The sequence below is a fragment of the Asparagus officinalis genome, chromosome 2, assembly GCF_001876935.1.
Source record: "Asparagus officinalis chromosome 2, Aspof.V1, whole genome shotgun sequence".
NCBI lineage: Eukaryota > Viridiplantae > Streptophyta > Magnoliopsida > Asparagales > Asparagaceae > Asparagus > Asparagus officinalis.
The window spans coordinates 74,046,470-74,072,965 of NC_033795.1; the positions used below are offsets into that span (position 1 = coordinate 74,046,470).

Genomic DNA, 26,496 nt, shown 5'->3' on the forward strand with positions numbered 1-26,496 from the left:
AAGAATTTTCCAAAGTCTTTCAGATAGCTATCAGCATAATCTGTTTGGTGAAAAAGTCCTATTTTTGACTGCGATCAGTCCTCTTAAACGCAAGTCCTTTGACTGCGTTCAGTCCTCTTGAACGCAAGTCTTTTGACTGTGTTCAGTCCTCCTGAACGCAAGACCTATGGCTGCGTTCAAAACAAGTCTATGGCTGCGTTCAAAACAAGTCTACAACTGCGTTCAAATTCTACAGCTGCAGAACCTGACACTGCGTTCGCACCAACGAACGCACAACATGATCACTTCAACTTCAAGAAGATGTCAAATGGGCCCGCGTTCAGATCATACAAAAAGGAATAATTTACAGAAGTTCCAACATCACGACAAGACTGCAACGTCCCAGACAAACACAGAAAAATGCAAGAAAAACAGCAGCAGTTTATTTCATGCAGATAATAAGTGTTTAAGGAAGTAGCATAGAGTTATTACAAAATCAAAAGTAAGAGTTGCTAGGGTTTAAAGTAAAGAGAAACTCATAAGATGAGCCCTTGTATTCGATATGGATTTTTCGTGCTTCGCCAGCACCTCTTCTCTAATTCTCTTATGAAGCTCAGCATCAGAAACTGCAGCAGCAGCAGAGGCCTCCTGTTTTAACACTTTGACAGCCTCCTTCTCAGCCTGAACTTCTGATGCGAGAGTGGCATCCTCAAGGCTGAACTCTTCCTGAGTTATCTCCCCTGCATTCAGTCTGGCCTTGGCTTGGCGACGTTGCTTCTGCAAGTTCCAGATACGAGCCTTCTTCTCTAAAATATCTAGAACTCGGACCCTATCAGCAATCCCCTCCTTCAGCATAATGTCGCCGATGGCCCATTGGATTTTAGACTCCAAGTCTGTATGCTGCAACTCCTCTAGATAACGAGCGGCCCCCGAATATCGATATATCGTCTCGTCAAAGCGCTTAGCATAGAAGGAATTGACTTCCGCAAGAGCTTTCAACCCTTCCACAATAAGCGCTCGAAACTCAGAGAAAGAGCCCCACCCGTGCATTACAATACAGAAAGCTTGCCTCACCAAGTTTTCTAAACGTCTGGAAAGAAAAAGAACAGAATGGGGAAACAGACGAACCTTCTCATCACACACCCGCTCGAAGTCCTCGTGCGGGAAGATCACAGAGATGGGTGGAATAAGAGGGGCGTCTTCTTGAGATGATCTTTCTCCTTCATCATCAGATACAATGAGGGGATCAGCAGCAAAAGTCCCACCTTATAGACAAGCCAAAAGCAAAGTCAGAAATGCAGATAAAGGCAAACGTAGTAAGTCTAAACATGCGTCAGGATCAGCCTGAACGCAAAGAAGTTAAACCTGCGTTCAACAGCTATGAACGCAGGACTTCTGCCTAAGTTCCAGATTAAGGGATTAACCCTTCATCTTATCAGTAAACACAGAAGTCCTCTTCCACATTCACGATCAAAGAACACATGAATGATTGTTCGTATCTAAGACGAACAAATCTTATCAACAAACACAGAAACTTCTCCATGTGTTCAACTTCAAGAGTTTGATTCTTCATCGTTACAATGGATACAAGAAATTCCTTCAGGATCCAAAGTCAAGAAGATGAACGGTTTTCATCAAGAAGAATGCAAACTCTGTGCATATTCAAGATTGAAAAGACGAATTTTATTCGTCATCATCAACCAGAACTCGTCTATGGAATGTCAAAAAAAACCCATTGACGAAGAATACTTAAAACGAAGAAGACAGGGATACTCACTTCGATGTCCAGGCGTCGGAGGCGTCGACGACGGTCCGGAGGCGGACCCAGAAGCACCCTTCGACGGCGGAAGAATGTCCGCCATCTGTTCGTGAGATCTCTTGGGAGCCATGGCCAGATGACGAAATCAGATCGTGGAAGAAATAACGAGAAGAAACTCGTTTGGGAGTTCAAGAAAGAAGCTTAAACGTTAAAGCCTCTTGACATGACTAATCAACCCAATTTATAAATAATTTATGACGGTGCAGAGTCCCAAGACTCCCGCTTAAAGGAGATCTCTTCGTCATCATTACAGCCGTTTGGGCTTCTGATAAGACGCAAGACAAAGCCTTGCGTTTGGAAAACGTATAGTGGAAGCCAAACGCAATAATCTGGAGGTGCGTTCAAGCGCACAATATCCACAATTCAATTCGAAGGCCCCAAACGCAGGGGGTGATCCTGTTCCTCTGAACCCCTACAGCTGCAATTGGGATTCTGTTACACGATAACAATTATCGCAACACTTCTAACTTATCGACTCTCGTCAATAGAGCGATAAGTCCTCAAAGTTGCTCCAATCGCAACACTTCTAACTTATCGACTCTCGTCAATAGAGCGATAAGTCCTCAAAGTTGCTCCGATCGCAACACTCCTAATTTATCGACTCTCGTCAACAGGGCGATAAGTCCTCAAAGTTGCTCCGAACGCAACACTTCTAACTTATCGACTCTCGTCAATAGAGCGATAAGTCCTCAAAATTGCTCCAAACGCAACACTTCTAACTTATCAACTCTCGTCAATAGAGCGATAGGTCTCCAAAGTTGCTCCAATCGCAACACTCCTAATTTATCGATTCTCGTCGATAGAACGATAGGTCCCCAAAGTTGCTCCGATCGCAACACTCCTAATTTATCGACTCTCGTCAACAGAGCGATAAGTCCTCAAAGTTGCTCCGATCGCAACACTCCTAACTTATCGACTCTCGTCAACAGAGCGATAAGTCCTCAAAGTTGCTCCAATCGCAACACCTTCCACTCGTCGACTCTTAACAATAGAGAGACGGGACCACAAAGTGTGCCATGTTAATACTGTATTCCTGGCATTTACATTATTCTTCCAGTATTTAAGGCAAAAGCATAATACAAGAGGAATAAATAGTTATTGTCGCAATATCAAATTGGTATTTCATTGTTCCATGTCAAAACATGATATGAAAAAGAAACAATAAAAAGCCAAACGGCAACACTACCTTTATTTAAAGGAAAACAAGGTGACCTAAGATAAGTGTTGTTCCTACTAAAAGAACGATACGAAAACAGGCTCATCAATTCATCAGATCAAATGAAGTTAGCTGAGACTTAATGTCAGAAAGTTTTTCTTCATGGTCGGCCCGAACCAGCATCTCGGCCCGTTTCCGAAGCTCGTCCTCACTAGACAGCATGGCAGCTACCTCCTTCTTAGCCTCTTCCAGAGCACCAGCCTTGGCACGGTAATTCACCAGGGAAGCAGCACTTTTGACGTTGAGCTCAGTGACAATAGATTCTTCTCGTTTGAATTGAGCCTTCATCCTAGTCAACTCCACTTCAGCGGCAGCGATCTTCTCTCGCAAATTCTCCAGAGAAGTATTCGAAAGTGTCAGCTCAACTTGTTTTTGAGCATGTAGCTGTTGCAGTTGTTCAACCTCAACCTCTTCCTCAGCTATATGACGTTGAGCGGCTTCATACTTATTGAGTTCTTCGGCTCGAATCTTCTCAAAAGTAGATGCAATTTGCGCTTGGATATCAGCGCGACCCAAAGCCTCCAAGAATCTGAGTTGTCCCTCTAGACGTGAGATAGCTTCAGAGCAGCGCTGAACGACGTCGACGTCACCTACAAGCTTGAGGTTGTTCAAACTATTCGTGAGCATGGGTTTGAAGGTATCAAAAGTATCTCGTCCGGCTAGCACAACCTCAATTATTTTCTTGGTAAGCCCTCTCAAGTAGTCAAGGGAAATCTTGACAAAATCTGGTACGTCTGCGGGGCTCGAAACAGCAATAGGAGATGGTACAGAAACTTCTGAAGATGCAAAGCCAAGTAAAAGACTAGCAGGCGATTTCGGTGTAGTGGCTTGTGAAGGAGTGCCGATATCCAGCTGAGATGGACTCGATTGCAAAGCCATCAGTTCCCCCATTTGAGATGACCTTGGAACGTCTACCACTTCGGTAGAGGCTAGAGAAATTGGCAGTAAAGTCGTCGGTGGAAGAGCCGTTGTGGAGGTCTCCAAACGAGGTGGCTCTGACACCTGAGCTGGTGGTGGTATAAGCTGTTGCGTCGAAGGAGGGGTGACAGTACTCGCTTCATGTATCATAGGATCTGTATGAGAAATCTATTTAAATACAGAGAAAAGATTAGTGGAGCTGAAACAAACGGCACTTACCAGCGAGAGGTAGGGGAATGTAGGCTGACGCTTTGTCGGAAAAGGATGATGGTGGGATATACCAGTCTTCTGGATCATCGCTGTCATCACCCAAGTTGTCATCATTTTCATCACCTCCACCTTGGTCTCCATCATCATTCATATCATCATCACCCCCACCTTGGTCACCCTCATCATTCATATCATCATCGCCGTCGCTATGATCCATGGGCTCATCCTCGCCTACGGAAGAAAATGCTGATGCATCTTCGGTGATTGTAGGCTTTGCTATGATCCCAGTGGTAGGGCTAAGCTGTGAATCGCCTACAATTGGCAATAACACAGAGGTGGAAGGAGACTTGTCTGTTGCTGGGTCTTGCTGGGCAGTCACAATAGGTTCGGGGACAGGAGGTATATCTTCTACCACGTGAGAAGTAGTGGAGGCAGTATCATGAAGCGTGCCTTCGGGGACAAACTCCGCACCCCCTGCAAAAGATTCATCTCCATGCTCTTCTTCATGCAATGAACGAGCAGAAGGATCATGGCCTCCTAAAGCAGGACTAACTGTGGGGAGAGTAGGCTGAGGCGAGAGTTCCAGAGCAGTCGATTCTTGTTCTTCTTCTTCAGAACGCCATGTTTTCTGAGCGTCCGACATAAGTTTGGAAGCAGGGGGTTCAAGCGTTAACTTCCGACGAGCTCTTTTGTCATACTTGGCTTCTTCGACCGCCCCCAGCGCCCTTTTGCCCGTAGCACTCTGACTCCGGGTCAGAACTCTTGAAGGTTGTACCTTGTGGGTATCCGGTATCCTGATCTCTTCCTGAGCTCGCTCTGGTGACTGTTGCCGTTCACCCTCCGTAATCGACTTTTCATATGACAAATATTCATTGGCACCCCGGGCACGGAACCGCTTAGCACTCTTCTTTGAAGCATACCATTTGCGGATGTCTCTTAAGCAGGAGGTATTCATGTGGTAAGCTGAAATCTGAGAAGCGGCCTGGTACCATGTACAGAAGCTCAAAGAAGTACGAGCATTGGGCGTCTTATGTGGCAGTCGGAATTTTGCTCCGGTACAACCAGCTACTGAGTAGTACCAAGCTCTTGCTCCTTCATACACATTACCTGTGTATGCAAGAGTAGGGTTTGGGTTCCCAACATAGAGCTGATCATAGCCAAATTGCCGAGAAAAACGATAAGGCTGATATGGTTCAATAAAGCATTTTCTCCCTTGTCGAAAAATAAGATAGCCCGGACGAATGTTTATGAGCCACCAAAAGGCACCCCTGCTAAGCATGGTGAAAGAATTCGGTCCCGGAGTGTCTTGATGAAGTTCTCCATACGCGCCGCCCTCGAAAGCGGGAAACTTACAAGCAATCTCGTAATTATAATCCCGTCTCAATATTTCACGGAATCTAACTTGATACCAACCGGCCCATTCAGAGGTTTCTAATTGCTGAACAAGAGGAGTTGAGGTGCCACTTGATTCAGGAGTCGTCATTATCGGAGGGCAATGCAACACAAACCAAGACACCAAATAAATGTATGGCATCGGTACTCGAGGGGTTGGGGTCTGAATGATAGTCTTCCCGTCGGAATCCACTTTCTTGACAGCAACAAATTCGGAAGATAGTTCCCGCAAACCACTTTGTAAGCAGCACACCATGGCTGAAAGAAGATTCAAGGGTCGTCCATAAGCCAATAGAACGGCGGGGTACAAAACTTCTACTGTAATAGCATCCACTGGCCTTGTGGGGACCACACAACGCTTCAACCAAAGAGTTAGAAAACCAGCAAACAAAGCCATGTCGGAGATTGGAACTTCTGCCTGATAGTGGAAACTTTCAAACGTGGTAAACGCCGGGAAGACATCCTCCTCAACCTCGCAAGTATAATGAGAAGTTGCGTCATTGATACGTTCCGTGATTTCCTCAAGGGTACTGGCCGCTAAGCGAGTCACCTCAGCTTCTTTGTCCCACAGATTGTGGAAAAGATATTCCGCCCATTGTCCTTGTTTCACGCCGCTTGCTCTTTTCCCAGTAATTTGCGCACATATCTGGAAATGGCACATCAATTCCCAGTAAGTGTCGTAGATTTCGGGAGCACCATTTTTCAGGATCTCTAATTCCCTGCTTCCGGGAACAAACTCCTCATAAGGCAATTCCCCAAAAGACAGTCCAGAAATCTCAAACATTTCGTGGAGAGCGAAGCCCAGCTCACCAACTGGAGTGAAAAAGGTGCCGGTGTGAGGGTTGTAGAATTCCAGCATAGCGAAGAGTCCGCTGTAATTCGGAGGAATACCGTATCGAGTGGCTGTTATAGGAACTCTCAAATCCGAAATTCTCAAAGGTTCTTCTAGTTCCTCCAAGACGAAATTTATCATCCGGGCCCACCAGTCCGCATCACTGGAGTGAACCCAAGTAGGGGCCCTGAAATCCCGAGCAGGGAACTCTCCTTTGACAGAAATAAATGTTCTGATAAACACCTCCGCTAACTTAGCAGACTCTCCGACAGGGTGCTCTTTTTGGAATAAACCTGGCTTCAAAGCCATGAAATTATTGAAACCAGCGGGATGAGTACCCCGATGAGTGATGTGCCCCGTAGCAACACCGCCTTGGTCTTGAACAAGTTCCCAATTCATCGACCGCGGAATAGAAGCGCACTGATAATAAGAAATTGGCCACATCCGCTCCAAGTTGGGAAGGAAAAGACGACGGTTGTTAACTACCTTCAGCCATTTGTAATTCCCCTCGGACATCCGCTTGGGGTCCATTTTTACAGAATCCCCGAATAGGAAGGACGGCTTCTTTAAAATCTCACGCTCTGCGGTTTCGAATTTGGCATTTGTAACCAAAGACCTGAGAGTCTCAGGAAAGGCTTGAGTGATGAGCTTCGACCGTTCTTTGTGGGTGTTCTGAAACACTGGATATTCAAAGGCGAAGCTGAAGATTGTATTCTTCTCCGCACCTCCCGCATGACCGAAGTAGTGGTTGAAAGAAAGAGGCTCTTTGGAGTAGCATACTGCAAATAGAAAAATTAGTCATAAGAAGTCTAACTCAAGAATACAAGGTTCAAACCTGCGTTCGGGGTCTTGAACGCAGGGTCTCAACCTGCATCCGAAATTCTAAACGCAAGGTTCAGACCTGCGTTCGGGGTCTTGAACGCAGGGTCTCAACCTGCATCCAAAATTCTAAACACAAGGTTCAGACCTGCGTCCAAAATTTTTTAAACGCAGGGTCTGAACCTACGTTGAAATTTCAGGAACGATGGAGCTAGCCATACGTTTAATTGGTAAACACTGAGAATTATCTTTTGAGTTTAAAGATGGAATACGGATCGCCAATCAAGGGTCGAAAATGAGAGATCTGTCAAATCGACTTCCAATGGGTCAATCTTACCATTGGTTGAAGGAACTAGCGACGAAGGCGTGAGAACTTGATCATCCCCGGAGGCTCTAGCCAAAGGAACATCCGGAGCTTGGGCGGTCTTCGATTTGGAGGCCATTTTCTTCTTGGGTCCCATGGCAACCGTGAAGTGGAAGACGAAGATGGGCGGAATATTCAGGAACGGACCCTTTCTTCCGTTGAAGCGCTGGAGAAGATGAACAGTAGCCCTGTTTAGAAATCAAACAAGAAAGGGAAAAGTCGAATGACTTTTTGATTTGACCTCAGTGGTCCATTTATAAACAGCTGTAGCTGTCAAATCGAAACGAGATTTTAGGTAAAATCTCACCTGAAACGTGATTCTCGCGTTTTCAAATGAAGGGGAGGAGGGGTTTTTCAAACTACCAAACGCACCCTCACGGTCAAACAGTCGAACGCATGATTTAGACATGCGTTCTGATGACTGCACTCACATAAATAACACCTTCAAAGGGGTTAATATTCCAAGCAATAATCAGACTGCTGAGATCATTCTACCCTAGACAAGCTGATCGAGAAGAGTCTTTCGAAGCTGTCCTCCTGACTAAGCTGGGGATGAAAGTCTGTTCATACAAGCTGAAGTCTAAAGCCATTGTTGATGAATCAAACAAGAAGGAGGATGTCGACAAAATTTGCCTAAAACCCTGAGATGCTCTACTCAGTCTACGATGGAATACATTTAATCAGCAAAGTTTTGGGATCCAAAGTATTCCGAAAATTCGTCCCAGTCAACCGCGAACTTTCGAAAACTTTGGAGGGGGTTCTGTAGGCTGTCTAAAAATCACAATGGATAGCTGAGTCTCCATCGAACACTGATGATGGAAGTTACAATCTGACGACTTCCAGAAGGCTACAATTCGAAGATTTTCACATGTCAAAGAGTTAAAGCAAAGATTACAAAACGACAGTCTTTAGCAATACTCTGACAGAAAGGATTACAAATCGACGATCTCTTCAAACCAAGACGTGGAAGTCCTCCCCGCGTACCATCATCAAGACACTACACCGATTCAATCACCTACGCCGCTTCAACAGCTATAAACACGAATGCAGCTTCTTATGTGAGATGATTGATCTTGATGGCTGCGACAACAACATGACTGATATCATGTTAGCAACCATTAGAGGTGCTGATGAGCAGTGTAATGATATTCGACACACTCAGTGGAGATCATGACCTGCAGTTGATAGAGCGTTATTGAGATGCCTCAATTGTCACAAATGGCCTGAATAAGACCTTCTTTACTGGTCTTTGGTGTCATCCATATATAAAGACAGAGAAATCTAAATACTACAACAATCAACAGCTAGAACGCAGCTCCAATCGCTGCCAAGCACAGCTCGAACGCAGCTCCAATCGCTGCCAAGCACAGCTCGAACGCAGCTCCATCGCTGCCCAACGCAGCTTATCAATCGCTGCCCAACGCAGCTCCAATCGCTGCCAAGCACAGCCCCAACGCAGCTTATCAATCGCTGCCGACGCAACTCATCCATCATTGCCCAACGCAGCCCGTCAGTCGCTGCCAAACGCAGCTCAATCACCGCCAGAACGCAGGTCAAGGTTCTGACTCATTCAAACGTGATCGTAACAACTTCGAAGCTGTTCTTCACCCACGATTTGAGGAGTGGCTTTAGTGGGTTGTTACACCCGACTAATGGGGTAACTAAACCCCCATTTAGGCGCGGATTATGGGGGCAGTTACACCCCTCATCCCCCTATAAATAGCAACAAACTCAACAGAGTTAAAGATCGGATTTTTGGATTGGGGGTAAATATCAACAAACTCAACAGAGTTAAGGATCGGATTTTTGATAATCAGATCAAGGGCGGATTTTTGGTTGAGGGGATCTTTCAGGCGAGGTTGGATTTTGGAGAAGATCTTTCGATCAGATCTTCCAGAATCAGAAAAAGGAGGATTGACTCCTTACACAGTCTGGGAAATCAACAGACGGAGGAACTCTAAACCGTCGATATTTGGCTTATTAACCGAATTATTTTCGGTTCCAACAACTCTATCATTAGAGTTTGTTACTTGTTCTGAATCACGAAACTCGTCAAGAGTTATCAAACAGACAAGACAGTTGTTCCAGGGAGTCAAGACGGTCGGATCGTCAACGAGAAGCAAACTCGACGCGAACAATCGAGGGAGGCATCTCATCGCTACCGTGAAGAACCCAGAATTAAACAAAGGGGAGAATCCAGATCATTCTCTTCTCTTTTGTAATCGGAAATCCAATTGTAATTGAGAGTTGAGAGAATTGTAATCATTCTTTTTCTAAACAGTTAGAGAGAATAAAATCAAGTACAGTTCTTTTCTTATTTTCTTGTTACAAAATTTTCCACCAAACAGTATGCCAACACCGTACTGCCCCACGATAGTGCGCCGCATACACCGAAATCCTCCAGGAGTGGTAGCCATCATGCATGTACGAGTGTCTTGCTCGCATCAGGAAATAGTGAGCACCCTATCATGTGCAATATGTACGCACGAGCATGAAACTGGAGCGTCTCAATAGGGGCATCCTCTGGTATATCGCTCTGAAATGTCTGACGAAGCCACGATAGCTTCATCGCACCACTCCTCAAGTCGGGAACCTGACCAAGAAGCCTAGCACATACCTCCGGCCAACTATGATCATCGATGCCCGTAACTGCTGGTCCATCGATCCGAAGTCCAAGTATGACGGCCACGTCCTGTAAGGTGATGGTGCACTCCCCTATATGCATGTGAAAGGTGTTGGTCTCTGGCCTCCACCTCTCAATAAGTGCAGTGATGAGCGGTCAATCAAGCCTAATATATCGAATCGTCGAACACTCCCGAAATCCGGCCTGAGCGATCAGAGCTAGTACCCTCTCATCCTCAATGACCCAAGCAGAATGACTCTGGGAATGCTCGACCATCGTGATGTCTGGTACGGGCTGCACATAAAACAAAAAATATTTAAGTATATGCATAATTTAATAAATCGAAGAAATATATATAAAATTTAATCGTATTACCTGTTCCGAACCAATATGATCTGAACAATGACTCGCCTGAAGGTACAAAATGTCAGGAGATGAAGGTCCCGGATCCATAACAAAAAGACCTGTGATTAAAATATGAGCATATATACAGAAATATGAGACGCTACATAATACAAATGCATGTATGAAATGACCACAGCCTGATCGGGAACATATTACAAATACGAATACGTAAGTCATACAGAACATATTACAAATACGAATACGAGTATCATACGATTGTCATACAGGATCTTACATAGTGCAAAACGTTACATAATATAAATCAACGCCTAATACTAACTGGACACATATTTTTGTTGTGACCCGGCTGATCACATCTACTACACTTATTTCTCCTCCTAACTCCTTCACGTCCATCATCCATACTATTTCTAATACGCACGGTACGAGGGCGCCCCGCCGATCTTTTATACAAGGGAGGTAATATCCGTGGTCCGTCTAGTGTCCAATGTCGACTATCGTACGGTGGACGAAAACACTCTTTGTACATTTGTTGATAGTTGTATGCAGAATACCAAGCTGCGACAAATTCATAATGTGAAATTCGAGCACCACCCTGTAGATCGGAGTAAGCTGCTACAACATGTGAACAATGAATACATTGTAGTTGCGGTACATTGCAAGTGCATGTACTAGTGTGATCTACCAACATATTGACTTTGTAAGAGAGACTTTCTCTATGGGTTATTCCCTCGATAACCTCCCATTCATTAAAACTGTATCGTACGACCTAAAAGGACCGAGCTTGTACAATCCGAGCCGCTAGCATTTCATCAACCTTTGGTGTTAGCTCTGAGCGGATATTTTCACCAAGTTCTCGACGTCGTAGAAGGAATTTATTAAGCCTGTAAAAAGTTTTAGCAACTAGTGCCTGTATTGGCATGCCGCGTGCTCCTCTGAGCACGCCATTGAAGCTCTCAGACGCGTTCGTAGTCATCATACAGAACCGTTTGCCGCGTGCTCCTCTGAGCACGCCATTGAAGCTCTCAGACGCGTTCGTAGTCATCATACAGAACCGTTTGCCACCATCCTTACATAAAGCACACTTATCAACATTGTTTGGACCCAAACTAGTTTCGATCCAATCATGTGCAGCTCGTGAAATGAACTTAATCCTCTCTCGTATTTGTTCATAAACATATTTTTCTGCTGCACAACCGGCTTGCCAAAGTAAGTCTTGAACCTGAGCATTTCCATACTTCTTCTTGAAGTTGTCTCTAATATGTCGCAAGCAATAGCGATGTGCATGTGGTGGCGGGAAATGTCGTTGGAGGGCTCTTGGAATTCCTTTCATCCTATCGGATATGAATGTAATATGCCGCGTCCCCACACTAGGGATATGATATCTAATGCATGCAAAAAACCAAGCCCAATTCTCTGTATTTTCAACATCAACCACTGCGAATGCTAAAGGAAACAACCCGCCATCCGCGTCAACTCCGGTTGCAACAAGCAAAACGCCTTTGTATTTACCATATAAGTGAGTTCCATCAATGCTAAGAAGAGGACGTCAATATCGAAACCCCTCAATACAGGGCCCAAATGCCCAAAATACACCGGTGAACCGCCTTTCTCCGCCATCAACCGGGTCCGAAGATACTTCGTAGATAGTCCCCGGATTTTCTCTTTTGAGTGCTTCAAGATAATGAGGTAAGATCTCATACGATTTATCCCAATCCCCGAATATTTTTATCGTCGCCTTCCTCCTAGCATTCTAACACTTGTGATATGATACATCCAAGTTGGTGGCTTTATGCACTAAAAACAGATATCTTTCGGCCTTAGATCAAGATCCTCCCTCAGATGCGGTAAAATCAATCGATATATAAAAGAAAAGGACGCATTCTTGTTATTCATCTCTAATCGAGGATTGCTACAAGTGTGGAGTCCATTGTATGCCGTGATTTTGAATTGCCCGCCTACTCTTACACCCGAGCGTGAATTAAGCTTCCACGGACACCTCGCATTGTCGTCGTGGTGTCCCCTATTATCTTCGACATCATCATCTTTGCGATAGAAACAAACCACATTATAGCTTGTAGTATTATTTTTTGTTGGCCTGAACTTCACATTTTTGTAATGGAATACGTGCGAATAGCATGGATTAATTTCTCCTTACTCTCGTAAAGATCTCCCTTCATGAATAAGAAGTCCTCGGCCTGTGTATCAACACCGCTATTAGTGCCAATAGGAACACTTTCCATCACGGAATTATCAATCCATTCATCTCCTTGAAGTTCATCGGGCGGCGGATCCTCTAAGACGACATACTCATTATTAACATAACATCCGTCAATGTGTTGGTTTTCCCCGTCATCACGATCTATCAAGGTCATGCTATTAATTTGTAATCCCTCCTCTTCATCATCATTCTCGGATTCAACACTTGCATTATCTTCTTGAATTCCCGTGTTAGTATCGAAAGCATTCGAAGTGCCCACGAACGAAGGACCGCTCATGTATTGTGATTGTGTCCAACATTCATCTTGTTGAGGAGATAAAAAGCCTACAGAATCAACTTCAGGATCCTCCAACATGCGGGAATACATTCCTTGGGAGTTCAACGATTTGCCCAAATCCCTCTGATGTTTTTCAATGAACAATTCGACCGAACGCTTCTCGTCGTGTAAGACATGAATGAGACCCATATCGTAGTCACTTGATATTTGAATGCCACTTGTTTTGTTCCCCACAACAGGATAATTGCAAACCATACAGAGGTGATACTCACGTGAGTTAGTTAATGTAAGTTTGTGTAATTCATTAACCAACTCATCGAAAGTACACGATTTTGTTATGAACAACGGTCTCGTCGCGCCTCCTTCATAAACAGGCATATTATTTTTGAGGTAATTGATCTTCCCATCATAAGAACAGAGAATTATGATTCGATCGTTCATCGTTAACTCTGAAGAGTGAAAAATTCAAGATCAATATTACACGAAAAGCAAAATAAATATTGATTGTTACTAATCTTTACATTTAGGCAGTAGCTCTAATTTCCACATTAATTCATAATTTCACCTCTAAATGCACAAAATTATTTGATTTTTCTTCACAAAATTCGTAAATAATCCACAATTAAATTCTAAATGCGAAAATTTGTCCTTCATAAATAATTCACAATTAAATTCTAAAATCTAATTAATGTCATACATATGTAGTAACACTATTTTTCGCATTAATTGATAATTTCCCCTCTAATTTCACAAAATTATTGATAATTTCCATACCAATTCCACAAAATTATTGATAATTTCCACACTAATTCTTCACAAATTTCACAAAAGTATTGATAATTTGCCCTCTAATTTTCACATTTATTGATAATTTCCCCTCTAATTTTCACATTTCCTCACAAAATTCGTAAATAATTGTGAAATTTCCACACTAATTCCACAAAATTATTGATAATTTCCACACTAATTCTTCATAAATTTCACAAAATTATTGATAATTTCCCTTCTAATTTTCACATTTATTGATAATTTCCCCTCTAATTTTCACATTTCTTCACAAAATTCATAAATAATTCACAATTAAATTCTAAAATCTAGATTTTTATATGAAATCACAATCAAATAGTGAGAGTATACAAAAATTAGAGAGTATACATTTTTTTAAAAAGAATTTACTTGTTTTTTAGACTGAGATTGAGATCTGATGTCGATCTGGTGAAGTTGCACTCCCAACTTCCAGAGAGCAGCCTGGCGTTGCATCTGGGCATAAATCTTCACGGGAGTTGAACTCCCGTGAAGATTTATGTATAAATTAAACTTCACGGCAACTCCCGTGAAGTTTAAAAATACATTAAACTTCACGGGTGTTGAACTCCCGTGAAGTTTCAGAAAATTTTTAACAAAAACCGACCTGTTTTCAGCGCTGGACTGAAAACATGTCGGTTTTTGTAATTTTTTTCGAAATAGGCCGTTTTTTGCAAATAAAAACCCAAAAGGATCTGTTTTGAAAATTTGTCCTCCCAATAAATAAAAATCCACTAACGGATCTAAACCCGTACCTCAACGCCCAGCATATAAATATCACTGTCCCAAAGTCTCCTTCGTACCCCCACTCTCATGTCCGCATTTAAATCTGATCACTGTTCGATAAAATTCCTCTGAGAGAATCCAACCCGAAACCTCGAAGGAGAGATGGCGAGTTCTCGGCGTCAGCTGAGGGCCATGCTCCGCAAGAACTGGCTCCTCAAGATCCGCCACCCTTTCACCACTCTTGCCGAGGTCTCTACCGGTTTGCTCTCACTTTTTTTTTTGGATTTTTTTGAGCTTAATTTTGTTGATGTTCGGTGTTTTTGAAGATTCTGCTGCCGACGGTTGTGATGCTGATGCTGATCGCGGTTAGGACGCAAGTGGACACGCGGATTCACCCCGTTGAGGCGTATGCTGATTGATTTTGTTGAGTTCGGGGTTTTGATGAAATTTCGTCATAATTTTGTTTTTTTTGGGCTTTTAGGTATATTCGGAAGGGGATGTTTGTGGAAGTGGAGAAGAGCGATATTTCGCCGAGTTTTGATAGTATTCTGAAGCTGATGTATCAGGAAAAGGAGCATTTGGCGTTCGTGCCGGACACAAACGCGACGAGGTTCATGTTGGATATCTTGTCTCTCAAGTTCCCGCTTCTCAAGGTACTCTGAACAAGTCTATGATGTTGCTTTAAAAATCATGACTTTGAGGAATTTACTGTCGTAGGAGTAATATTATGTTAAGTTCCCACTACTTCTCGTGGTACTTTGTACTATGCAACGAATGTTTGTGGACAATGTTAGTCATTTATCTCAAAGTTACAGAGGTAGTGAGCTTAGAAATTATTAAATTAAGCAAGGCCATGACTCCACAAGTATGTGAAAGAACAAATTTTCACTGTAGCCCTATTTTAATTTTTTATTAGCAAAATCGACTGTATCAGGTTTTATTTATCGAAATCGACCCGGTTTCTCGCCACGTCAGCGCCGTGGCGAGAAAGCGGGTCGATTATTTTTTAATCGGCTTCGTAAACAGTCGGGGTTGCCAACCCCGACTGTTTAGTCCATCCCCGCTAACAACTTAACTAAATGGTCGGGGTTGGGAAACCCGACCAATTCGTAATAGACCTATTTTGAATTGGTCGGGGTTTCCAACCCCGACCATTTAGCAGAGCCCAACAAGCGCTGGGCTCAACCACAGACGAAATGTCGGGGTTGGCAACCCCGACCATTTAGCAGAGCCCAGCAAGCATCAGGGACCAAATGGTCGGGGTTGCCAACCCCGACCATTTAGCAGAGCCCAGACGCAGGGCCATTGTGGGTGCACAAAATGGTCGGGGTTCCCAACCCCGACCATTTTGCAGACCCCATTCCAGCCCACATTCACCTAGAAACTCATACTTCCTGTAGTACAAAATGTAATCACAAATAACACATGCTAAAATACAATCATACTCCTGTTGTCAATCCATAATGCAATCACAAACACAAATATAATACGTACAATTCATATTTACAAACTTAACATTATATCAAATCCATCGCAACACAAACAACATATCAAGTCCAAATTGCAACTCAAACGCAAACATCCTATCAAGTCCATCGAAACTTAACAAATATCAACAACGCCCTTTCCCCTCCCTCTTCCTCTCCCTCTCCCTCTCCCTCTCCCTCTCCCTCTTCTTCCTCTCCCCCTTCCTCGATCACCTTCGACGTGAGCTCGGATAAGTTCCTCGTCCGGTTGTGTGTGAAGTTGGGAGTGCATGACATCCGCGTCGTCTCGAACCGCCTGTGAACATCCGGCCTGAGTCTGCTGTGAGCCGCCAGCTTCATCATGCGCACAGCTTGATCCCGCCCCCGTGTGTCCTCGTCGACGTCGCCGCCCTGTACTCAATTGGTCGCTCCTCCCGTCCATCACGGCTTGCATGACGCGTCCTCTGAAGAGCCGATCGTATCTTTTTTATCATTCGAAGGAACATGTTTCTCGGCTCCTGCTCGGTAGTCGTGCGCAATGCGTTATGTGCCATAGTAGAAAGCTCTTCGAGCTCTTGTACCTATAAAATAAAAACCGAAAGAAAATTATTATCAAGTGGATGGTGAGAAAAGAAAACTCAGAAAATAATTGTATATTTTTCTTATACACTTACCAACTATCTCTCGACTGGGCCTCTTGGTATGTACTCCTTTGGGGCTTTGTTTTCCTGAAATATCCACCGGCGAGTAATCCCCCAATACCACCGCAGGTACACACCTAGGTCAGGTGCATCAGCCCTCTCCATCACTACCTGTTCCTCCCTTAATTCCTACATATGGATGTAATTTCGGCGAATTAGTTCCCAATTAGCACGATGTGCACCTTTTCTTGGATCTCTCTCTATTCTCTCCACAAGCGCTGGAATATGTTACCGTAGTCCAAATTGTCGAAGCACACGGCCAGGCACGTGCATTTCGACAATCTCAAAGCATATAAGTAGGATGCGAGCACGCCATACATCCTCACCTTCTCGGCAAATACCTGGTAGTGACTCCAACACTAGCTCGTAGGGCATCCATTTGACCTATGAAGAAGATATTATGATATATTAATTGAATATATTTAGATATCGGTAACAATTGGTCGCATAATTGAATATATTAAGATATTATAATTTTTATACCTGTTCATCCTCCATCTGATCAAGCTCATTTCTGTAAAAGTTTTCATGCCCCTTTGGAGAGGTTTGCCAAGATCTGGACACATTCCATCTATTTTATATACAACGGGTTAGTATATATTGAAATAAAGCACGGGTTAGTATATATTGAAATAAAGCACTGAAATTACATGCATCTTAATAATACCTGCAGCCTAACGGAATATGACCATCGAGAGCGCGAGCCTCCCTCAAATCAGGTGTTCCCAAATGCAATCGCTCCCATGACCATATCTGCAGCAAAGTGAGGCAGCCCTTCAATTCTTTGTTTTGTACGAGTGCTATTTTCGTCATCTCTCTATACAAGTAGGCTAACACTGCACTCCCCCAAGATAACTCTCCACACTCTGATAGGTCCCCAAGAAGCGGTAACCATCTCACGTGCACGGAATCCTTAGTGGAATCCAAAAACAGAATAGTACCGATCATATGTAAAATATATGCACGGGCATAGCTCTTAATGATCTCATCAGTCACATCGATCGGTACATTCATAAAGTTATTCCTTAACCATTCGAGCTTGATCTTTCCCCCCTTCATTGTAGGACTGTGACCCAACAATTCTTCACACGCCCTGACATAGTTGAAGTCATCGGTGCCCGTCACTGCATCACCATCTATTTTGAGGCCAAGTATAACCCCAACATCCTGCAAGATAATCGTCGCCTCTCCTTGGCGCAGGTGGAAAGTATTTGTCTCGGGCCTCCATCTTTCAACCAATGCCGTCAAAAGTGCCCAATCAAGTCTTACCCATTTAAGTTGTGAACACTCAAAAAAGTCGGCTTGACGCACATAATATTGTATCTGTGAATCCGTTAACTCCCAGCTAGAGTGTGCACGGGTATGATCGACAACAGTAATACTCGGGGCCTGCATGTAGTAAACAGTACAAATGTTCAGTAACAATCAACTACATTGAAATTTATATATAATTGAAAATAATAAAACTACACTTTACCTCCCCGGCGTCTATCTTCGCGGATCAGTGGCGCTCTTGGTCATAAAGAACATCATGTGTTAATGGACCCGCCTCCATAACTAAAATATCTGCACATATAACAATGATCCATTAATTGATCTATAATTGAGTCAGAAAAATTGATTTTACTATAAGCATTGATTTATAAGCATTGTTTTAGTTTTTTATAAGCATTGATCTATAATTGAGTTAGAATGAAATTACAAATGTATAAAATTATACCCATTAATTGCTATCTATCTGGATTGGTCGGGCAATGAGATCTTCTATGCCCGGCTTGTCTGTAATATCCACATCTATTTTTTTTCGGAGCTCCTTCCCGGTCTTCATCCATAGTACCTTTTAAGCGTACTGATCGTGGGCGTCCGGCTTGTCTCTTATAGCTTGGAGGCACCACATGCTTTTGGTGATGAGAGCCAAATCTCCTCCACAATGCTTTTGGAATACATTTCATCCTATCAGATATGAAAGTAATTTTTCTAGGAGACAACACATTAAAAATATATAATTGAATGCAAGAAAAAAACCACTCCTAATTTTCACTGTTCTCGACCTCCACAATGGCGAAGGCCAAAGAAAATAAGCCACCATCTGCATCAACTCCTGTAGCAACAAGCAGTACACCCTTGTATTTACCGTATAAGTGTGTGCCATCAATGCTAAGAATAGACCGACAAAATTTAAACCCCTCAATCGAAGGCCCAAATACCCAAAAAACAGAGGTGAATTGATGAACTCCCGGATCGATCTCTTTGGTTATGAGTTTGTATTCAGATCCAGGATTACTTCTTTTGATCGCATCAAGATATTGAGGTAGTGTCGCGTAAGACTTGTCCTAATCACCAAATATTTTTGTCATCGCAATTCTCCTTGCATTCTATGCTTTAATATACGAGATTTTAATGAACTTGGTATCAAGCACTTTCTCAATTATATTATCGGGCGTTAGATCAAGCTTCTTCCTTAATTTTGGCATAATCAACCGCGCTATGTAAGAGGCAGATGCACCACTGTGATCTTGCTCTAATATTGGATTGACACATGTGTGAACACCGCAATATTCACTGATCCTAAATTGAAAATTGTGTTTCTTTCCTGCAAATGCATATAACTTCCAAGGACATGAGTAATAAGCTTCATTTTCCTCGGTCAAACCTGTTCTTTGTGTGTTCATAAAACATATTGCATCATAACTTGTGCGATTGCTTTAAACTTGCTTGAATTTGAAATTCTTTTCGAAAGAGTATTCACGAATAGCATCAACTAACTGGTCCTTAGTCTCGAATAAATCACCAACTTTAAAGGGGGCGTCATCATCTCCTCTACGAATTGAACTTTCACCGATGCACATATCTTTTACTGTGGAAGAACGAATCCACTCATCATCTTCAAACTCGTCGGGGGGTGGTTCTTCGTACTCAACATAGTCATTATTAACGTAAGCCTCATCAGGCCATTCCGGATTATCTTCGACATCTTGGGTAACAAATTGCATGCTATCAACTGGTGCACTATATTGTTCCTCACCTCTCGAGTCATTGCTTATTTCATCCTCTTCAATTGTTGCCCCACTTAACCTCCTCATATTTCCATAAGAGACTTCGTTATTCATGACATTTGACGTTCCACCGAATTGAGCCCGCTCCATTTCACTCGAAGAAGAAAGAAACCCATCGGAATGAACTCCCATATCTAACATGCGTGAGAATTCTCCTGGAGGTTTGAATATTTGGCACGAATTATGTGGCAACTTTTTAATAAACAATTCTACCGTTTGTTGCGACATGCCCAATTTAAACATAATACTCATATGATAATCGTTCGAGATCTCCACTGTGGATGTTCTATCAATAACTATGGGCCAATTGCATATAATTTTCAGTCGGTATTCTCGTGGGTCAATTTCCGTAACTCGGTGTAATTCCATAACCAAGTCGTAGTAACTATATGATTCCGAGATCATTAATGGCGTCATTACCCCTCCGACGTACATTGGCATATTATTCACATTGGCATATTATTCATCCTATAATTAATTTGTTCATCATAAGAACAAGCAATAAAAATCATATTGTTCAACCTATTCAAAAGAAAATTATATCATTTAAATATAAAAAATTAAATTAATATGCAAATAATCTCACATAATTTCAACCAAAAACCCTAATTCCCAAATTGTAAATCCTAAACCCTAAAATTGAACAATTGAACAATATATGCCCTAAAAGTTAATTACATCGATAATAATCATCATACAAACGAATTTCACAGATAAATCTAGCCCACGAAATTCATAACCCTAGAAATTTATTTTTAAGAAAAAATCCTAGATTTCTACATGTTAAAAGAGGAGAGGAGTAGAAGAAATTACCTAAATCAGTTTAGATAACCTTTGATTTGAATTTCGGCCGAAGAAACCTCAGATCAGAGGCGTGGTTTCGTGAGAACGGGGACGGAAGAGAGAAGAGGGAGGCGGAGAAACAAAAATGGAAAAAGGGTTCGGTGGGTTCAGCGGCTTTTATACGGGCCCAGAAAGTAGTCGGGTTTCCCAACCCCGACTACTTTTGGCCTTGGCTGAAATGGGCTTCGAATTGGTCGGGGTTGCCAACCCCGACCATTTCGTCCGTGGTTGAGCCCAGCGCTTGCTTGGCTCTGCTAAATGGTCGGGGTTGGGAACCCCGACCAATTCGAAATAGGTCTATTACGAATTGGTCGGGGTTCCCAACCCCGACCATTTAGTTAAGCTGTTAGCGGGGGATGGACTAAACAGTCGGGGTTGGCAACCCCGACTGTTTACGAAGCCGATTAAAAAATAATCGACCCGCTTTCTCGCCACATGAGTATAAATGGATGTGTAATTCTTAGATAGAATGGTGAAGTGCACGGGACCACCAAAAGCTTTACTTGGATTGTTAAATGTCCAAAACTCTAGGTGAGTATGAGATTAGTTAGCAATACATGTTAAGTATCATTAGAGTTTCTTTTGCTGATTAAAAACAACGATAAAAAACAACTAAACTTGAAGATATGCAGAAAGGAAGTCAAGAGACCTGTAATTGGGTCATGTATCATGTTCAGGTGCTATTTTGGTGTGAGGCGTGAATTTAGGCCAAGCTATGCTGTATGGGTACTTCTATCATGAATCATACTGTACCAGATCTGCACCGTACCCGTGCTACACACACTCATTTGACACTCCCTGAATATAGGCCTAGTATCTATTTAAACATGTACTCAATTATATAATACATGTTTTAATCTAAAACACACATCATACATTTCTTGGACGTATATTGTACACTTCATGTCAACTTTCTGAAACTTGTTGGATAAAGGGTCAGGTCCGTTTCATCCCATACTTAGTGTACGGCTATCATTTTAAAGGATCATATGCATATCTAGTTAAAAAAATGTGATTTTCCAGTTTATAATCTATATAACAAAATAAACATAAAAATGTTGTAGGAGTTCTAATTTTCATAAGATGTGAATGAGAAAACAAAATTGATCTCATGTTAGTTATTAACTTTTTCAATACATACATACATGCATACAATAAAGCTCTTGTAAACTTAAGTGGATGTGAGCTCTTTTCCACCAACTCTTTTATCCATTCATTTTTGCTTTGAGGTTTGTGCTAGCATGTGATGCACAATAGACATCATGACAATATTAAAAATAGCCTTGATTTATTGCATAAATCTCAAAGCAAAATCAAGGGATAAAAATGTTAGTGGACAAGAGCTCATGTCCACTTAAATTTATTCTAGCTTTACTCTCTCTCTTTACACACACACACACACGCAAACACACACATGTAGCAATACATAACATACACATATAGCCGTGTCCCTGTACCCTACCTTTTACAAATTTGCCGTATCCTGTACCTGTACACATGCCACATAGGCGCCCACTAGTATTCTATTACTGTTATATTTGGTGGATCTGCTGCAATGAGAATACTCATTAGAACGCGAGCTAAGGCATGATTTAAAAAAGCATATAGTAAACTTATCAGAGGACCTGTTAGCAAAGTGATTAACAAGGAAGCGGACCGTTTTGTTCTTTTCGTATTTTATATTATTGCTTCTCCCTGCTGGCATATCAAACGACTTGTGTTATTATGAGATTTCATTTTGTTTTGAATTCATCAGTCTATTTCTTACTGCTTGCTTGCATTTTTTTAAATCCTCTTGATATTTACATATCCTGATGGTTAATTTTATTTATTTTTTAGGAGGTTGGAAGAATTTACAAAAACGAGTTAGCTCTTGAAACTTACATCCGTTCAGAATTTTATGGCATTCATGATGCTGGCAGGTAATTTAATTCCTTCAGCTTCCTTTATTTGTAAAGCAGCCAACATATCCATATACTTGGAAGTTAAATTCTTCATGTCAATTTATAGCTGATGACCTTAACTTGTCACGTTTATATCTCTCTGTATGTGTGCGCTCTTCTGGGTGCGTGTGACTCGTCGTAGCTAACTATTGATTTTGTATTTTCTAAGTGTTGACTTTCCGAACTCTTATCTTTATCCCAGAGGTATACCATCAGATGTCAATACGATGACCTCAGAAAAACTGCTTCATAACTGGGGGGAAAAAAATCCAGTATGTTCTATCTACAAAATAGTCAGAAGCTTAAGAATTGCCATAGACAATCTTAAGAGACTAGTTCATTTGTTAATAAATGAGCAAGGGCTCAATAGGTTGTTCCCTGCAAACCACACACGAACTTGATGATGGCAACAAAAAAGCAATGAGCTATTGTTTTCTCATTTATGGTCAGCAATGGAAAGTATTTGCGGAATCAACAAGAAAGCTAAACCTTCCTATCATCAGCTCATTTTGTCCCTAAATTGTAATTTGTTAATCACCTATCTGTTTTTTTTTTACTTTTGTCTTCTTAGCTTGGAGGTCAAGTCCGGAACTTTTAAAGTTCAAGGGCAAGAAGCTTCTTTTTTTGTATCTTTCATGTTTCTCATCTCTTGAATGATACTACTAGCTGCAGTCACTACTATTGGCTCATTGCATATATTCTCCAAGTTCCTTCAGCAATATTTGCTTATCTTATTGGTTATTATATTTGAAAATATGTACATTATTTTATTTCATCCTGAAACCTAACCTGTTACTATTCAAAAATTCTATATTTGTTGGCAAGCTAATGTCTCTCTCCATCTGTTTTCAGGAACTTATCTAACCCGAAATTAAGAGGAGCTGTAGTTTTTCACAAGCAAGGTCCTCAAGTGTTTGATTATAGTATACGTCTTAATCACTCATGGGCATTTTCTGGTTTTCCTGATGTTAAAACCATCATGGATGTGAATGGACCATATCTGAATGACCTCGAACTGGGATTTAATATTGTGCCAACTCTACAATATGGATATAGTGGCTTTTTGACTGTGAGGATTCTTTTCTTCATCTTGTCTAGCTCCTCAATCTTTATCATTCTTGCTGTTAATCTTTTTTCTTTTTAACGTTGGTAAATCTAGTTTGATACCTGTAGAGAAATAGAAAAAAAAGCCAAGATATCATTCATTAACCCTAGCCTCTCTTAACTAGAGGTTAAGGGATATTACAAAATAGGTATAACATAAATCATATCCAATCATATCAACCAATATCTTAGTAGCATCTTACATATTCCTTAACACTCCTCCTCAAGCTAAAGTATGTATATCATACGTGTCCAGCTTGTTATAAATAAAATGTACACACATCTTGTTTTAAATAAAATGTACACACTAATCTGTGGCGATGCTTCAGAAAACTCAATGTAGTCTTGATCTTCTTATCTTTCACTTGGATGTCTTCAAATCAGCTAATCCCCTCTAGGGTTCCACCAATCAAATGATCCTTGAAGGATCCAATAATAAAATTTAACAACAAATGATCCTTCCTTTAAGAATCCAATGACAAATGATCCTTTTAGGATCCAACAACAAATAATCATTTTTTAAGAATTTAACAAATAAATGATTTTCTCTTAAAGGATCCAACAACAAATGATCTTTTTTTTAAGGATCTGACGAACAAGTTATCCAAGAGGTGGAGTTGACTTTTGGTTTGAGCAAAAATCAATGAGATCAATGAGGCACAGGCTGTTGAGGGCAAATGAGAGCGGAGTAGGCTCTGTCGGTATTTATGGTGAATAGTTATTCGTGGGCGAACAGTAATCTGCGGACAGGAACAGTACCGGCATATAAATAAACAGGAACCGATGAAGAGTAGCCAATGGGCAATAAATGGATGGACAAATAGTAATCCGAGGAACGGTACTTAATGACCAGTAGCTGGTGGACCGTAATTCGTTGTCGAGGCCGAATAGGGGAAGCACAAAGTTTTCGGCAAGAACCCTCTTGGCGGCTCGATGTAGACGATGAAGAAAGATGTCTCTTTAGAATCAAAAGGATGACTCAGATACCATGTAGAGAAATAGAAAAAGGCCAAGATATCATTCATCTAACCCTAACATCTCTTCAATAGAGGTTAGGAGGATACTACAAAATAGGCATGAGATAAAATCATATTCAATCATATCTCCCAATATCTCAACAATATCTCATAATATATTCCTTAACAACGTCTTCGTTGTTTTTGTTTTGATTATGGAAATTTGCATTGGAATCAAATAATCCACCATGCGCATCATAGCTACCCCCATTATACAAGTTTGTAACTAGAAACTACTGGCTTTTCTTTTCACCTTTCCTAAGCTTTAGGCTTTTAAGTTTTAACAATAGAATTTCACAAGACATAATTTAAATTTTTTTATTACCTGATGAGAACCACGACTCTGTTGAAATAATTCTGTGATTCATATTTCTGCCTTCCTAATTAGTAATTTTTCCTTATTTCGTGTATATACTGATGGAATAACTGTAATCACTTATTGGGTATATATATATTGTTTCAGTTCATTTTTCTTAATAAGTTAGCAGATTCAAATATTTTCTTTTATCATATGTGCATTATATTGCATCTCTTTGGCACTTTTATCTTTCCTATAAATGTCTGTTTTCTTCTTCATTACTGCAGTTGCAAAAGGTGGTGGATTCATTTGTAATACTTGCTTCTCATCAAGAAGTAAATATTATCAATCCTGAGAGTAAAGGATTGCCCTTGTCACATTCAATAGAAACTCAGGCTTATGTCAACCATCAGTGGACACAGTTCATTCCAGCAAACATTAGGATTGCTCCGTTTCCTACTCGTGAATACACGGATGATGAATTTCAGTCTATTGTTAAGAATGTCATGGGAGTACTGTGAGTATTACTTTTCTTCTGACGAATTCCTTTTGCATTTCTTTTACAATATGAGAGGTTTGTAAATTGTTATATATAACCCTCTTCCATTTCCTTTCATGTATAGTTATGCTTTCATGGTGGATAAGTTGTTTCCTCTGTTTAATGATGATTTATTGAGCTGACATAAATATCTTCCTCTCTGTTTATGCGTGCATGGTTAACTTTTTAGTACATACACAAATTTGGAGCTTCTACAAAAATTATTTCAGCAGTTTGTTTCTCAGCTGGAAACTTCCTACTGATTGGTGTTTGTTGTGCAAGGAACAGTTATCTGCTGGGGTTTCTTTATACGATTTCCCGTCTAATTAGCTATTCTGTCTTTGAGAAGGTACTCCAACATGTTTGATACTGAAGATTGCTTTGCTAGTGTTAATCATGTGAGATTGATAATATTGTCTAAGTTGTCAAAATTTTCAGGAACATAAAATTAAAGAAGGGTTACGGATGATGGGCCTAAAAGATGAAACATTTTACCTTTCTTGGTTTATAACTTATTGCTTACAGGTATCTCCTACTAATCTGAGACTTCAACATGCAGATACATACGCACACACATTCAAACACCTTACAATTTTTAAATGTTGAAACAGAGTTCTTGGCTTTTATATGGGTTAGCCTAGTTGCATTTTCATTTGTCATGTAAGTCTTCTGTTCTAGCAATATTTCGAAGTTCACAATTAATGAAAAGGACACCCAGTAAACATGGATAGCAAGGCTTGTCTGATTTATCAGTCAATTTCTCATTTCTCTATGCTCTCGGGCCTACATTTTGATGCAGTGAGGTGCAGCTTCGAACTATTCAAACACATTAAAATATAATTATTGTACAAAAAAACATTTACAGAAAGCTGACTTTTGTCATCTTCTGACATGAAATTCTATGAATGTGAATTAATCCAATCACAATCCCTTCAAAAATCAACAATGTTCTTCAAGTAATTACA

At 41.2% G+C, this 26,496-nt stretch overlaps 1 protein-coding gene and 1 long non-coding RNA gene across 2 annotated transcripts in view; one reads left to right on the top strand and one right to left on the bottom strand.

Moving 5' to 3' along the window:
• LOC109831609 (ABC transporter A family member 1) overlaps window positions 14,599-26,496 on the top strand; it is a 73,966-nt gene continuing 62,068 nt past the window's right edge. Inside the window, exons 1-8 of the mRNA XM_020398966.1 lie at window positions 14,599-14,815; window positions 14,893-14,972; window positions 15,048-15,219; window positions 22,472-22,554; window positions 23,428-23,644; window positions 25,281-25,510; window positions 25,820-25,880; window positions 25,970-26,056. Of these exons, the coding sequence (XP_020254555.1) occupies window positions 14,729-14,815; window positions 14,893-14,972; window positions 15,048-15,219; window positions 22,472-22,554; window positions 23,428-23,644; window positions 25,281-25,510; window positions 25,820-25,880; window positions 25,970-26,056 (1,017 nt within the window). The 5' untranslated portion in view covers window positions 14,599-14,728. The remainder of the gene's footprint in view (window positions 14,816-14,892; window positions 14,973-15,047; window positions 15,220-22,471; window positions 22,555-23,427; window positions 23,645-25,280; window positions 25,511-25,819; window positions 25,881-25,969; window positions 26,057-26,496) is intronic.
• Window positions 17,073-17,442, bottom strand: LOC109831611. The gene is made up of 3 exons (XR_002244474.1): window positions 17,401-17,442; window positions 17,217-17,304; window positions 17,073-17,117 (listed from the first exon to the last, which is right to left on the bottom strand). It is a non-coding gene; the product is annotated as an uncharacterized LOC109831611 (long non-coding RNA).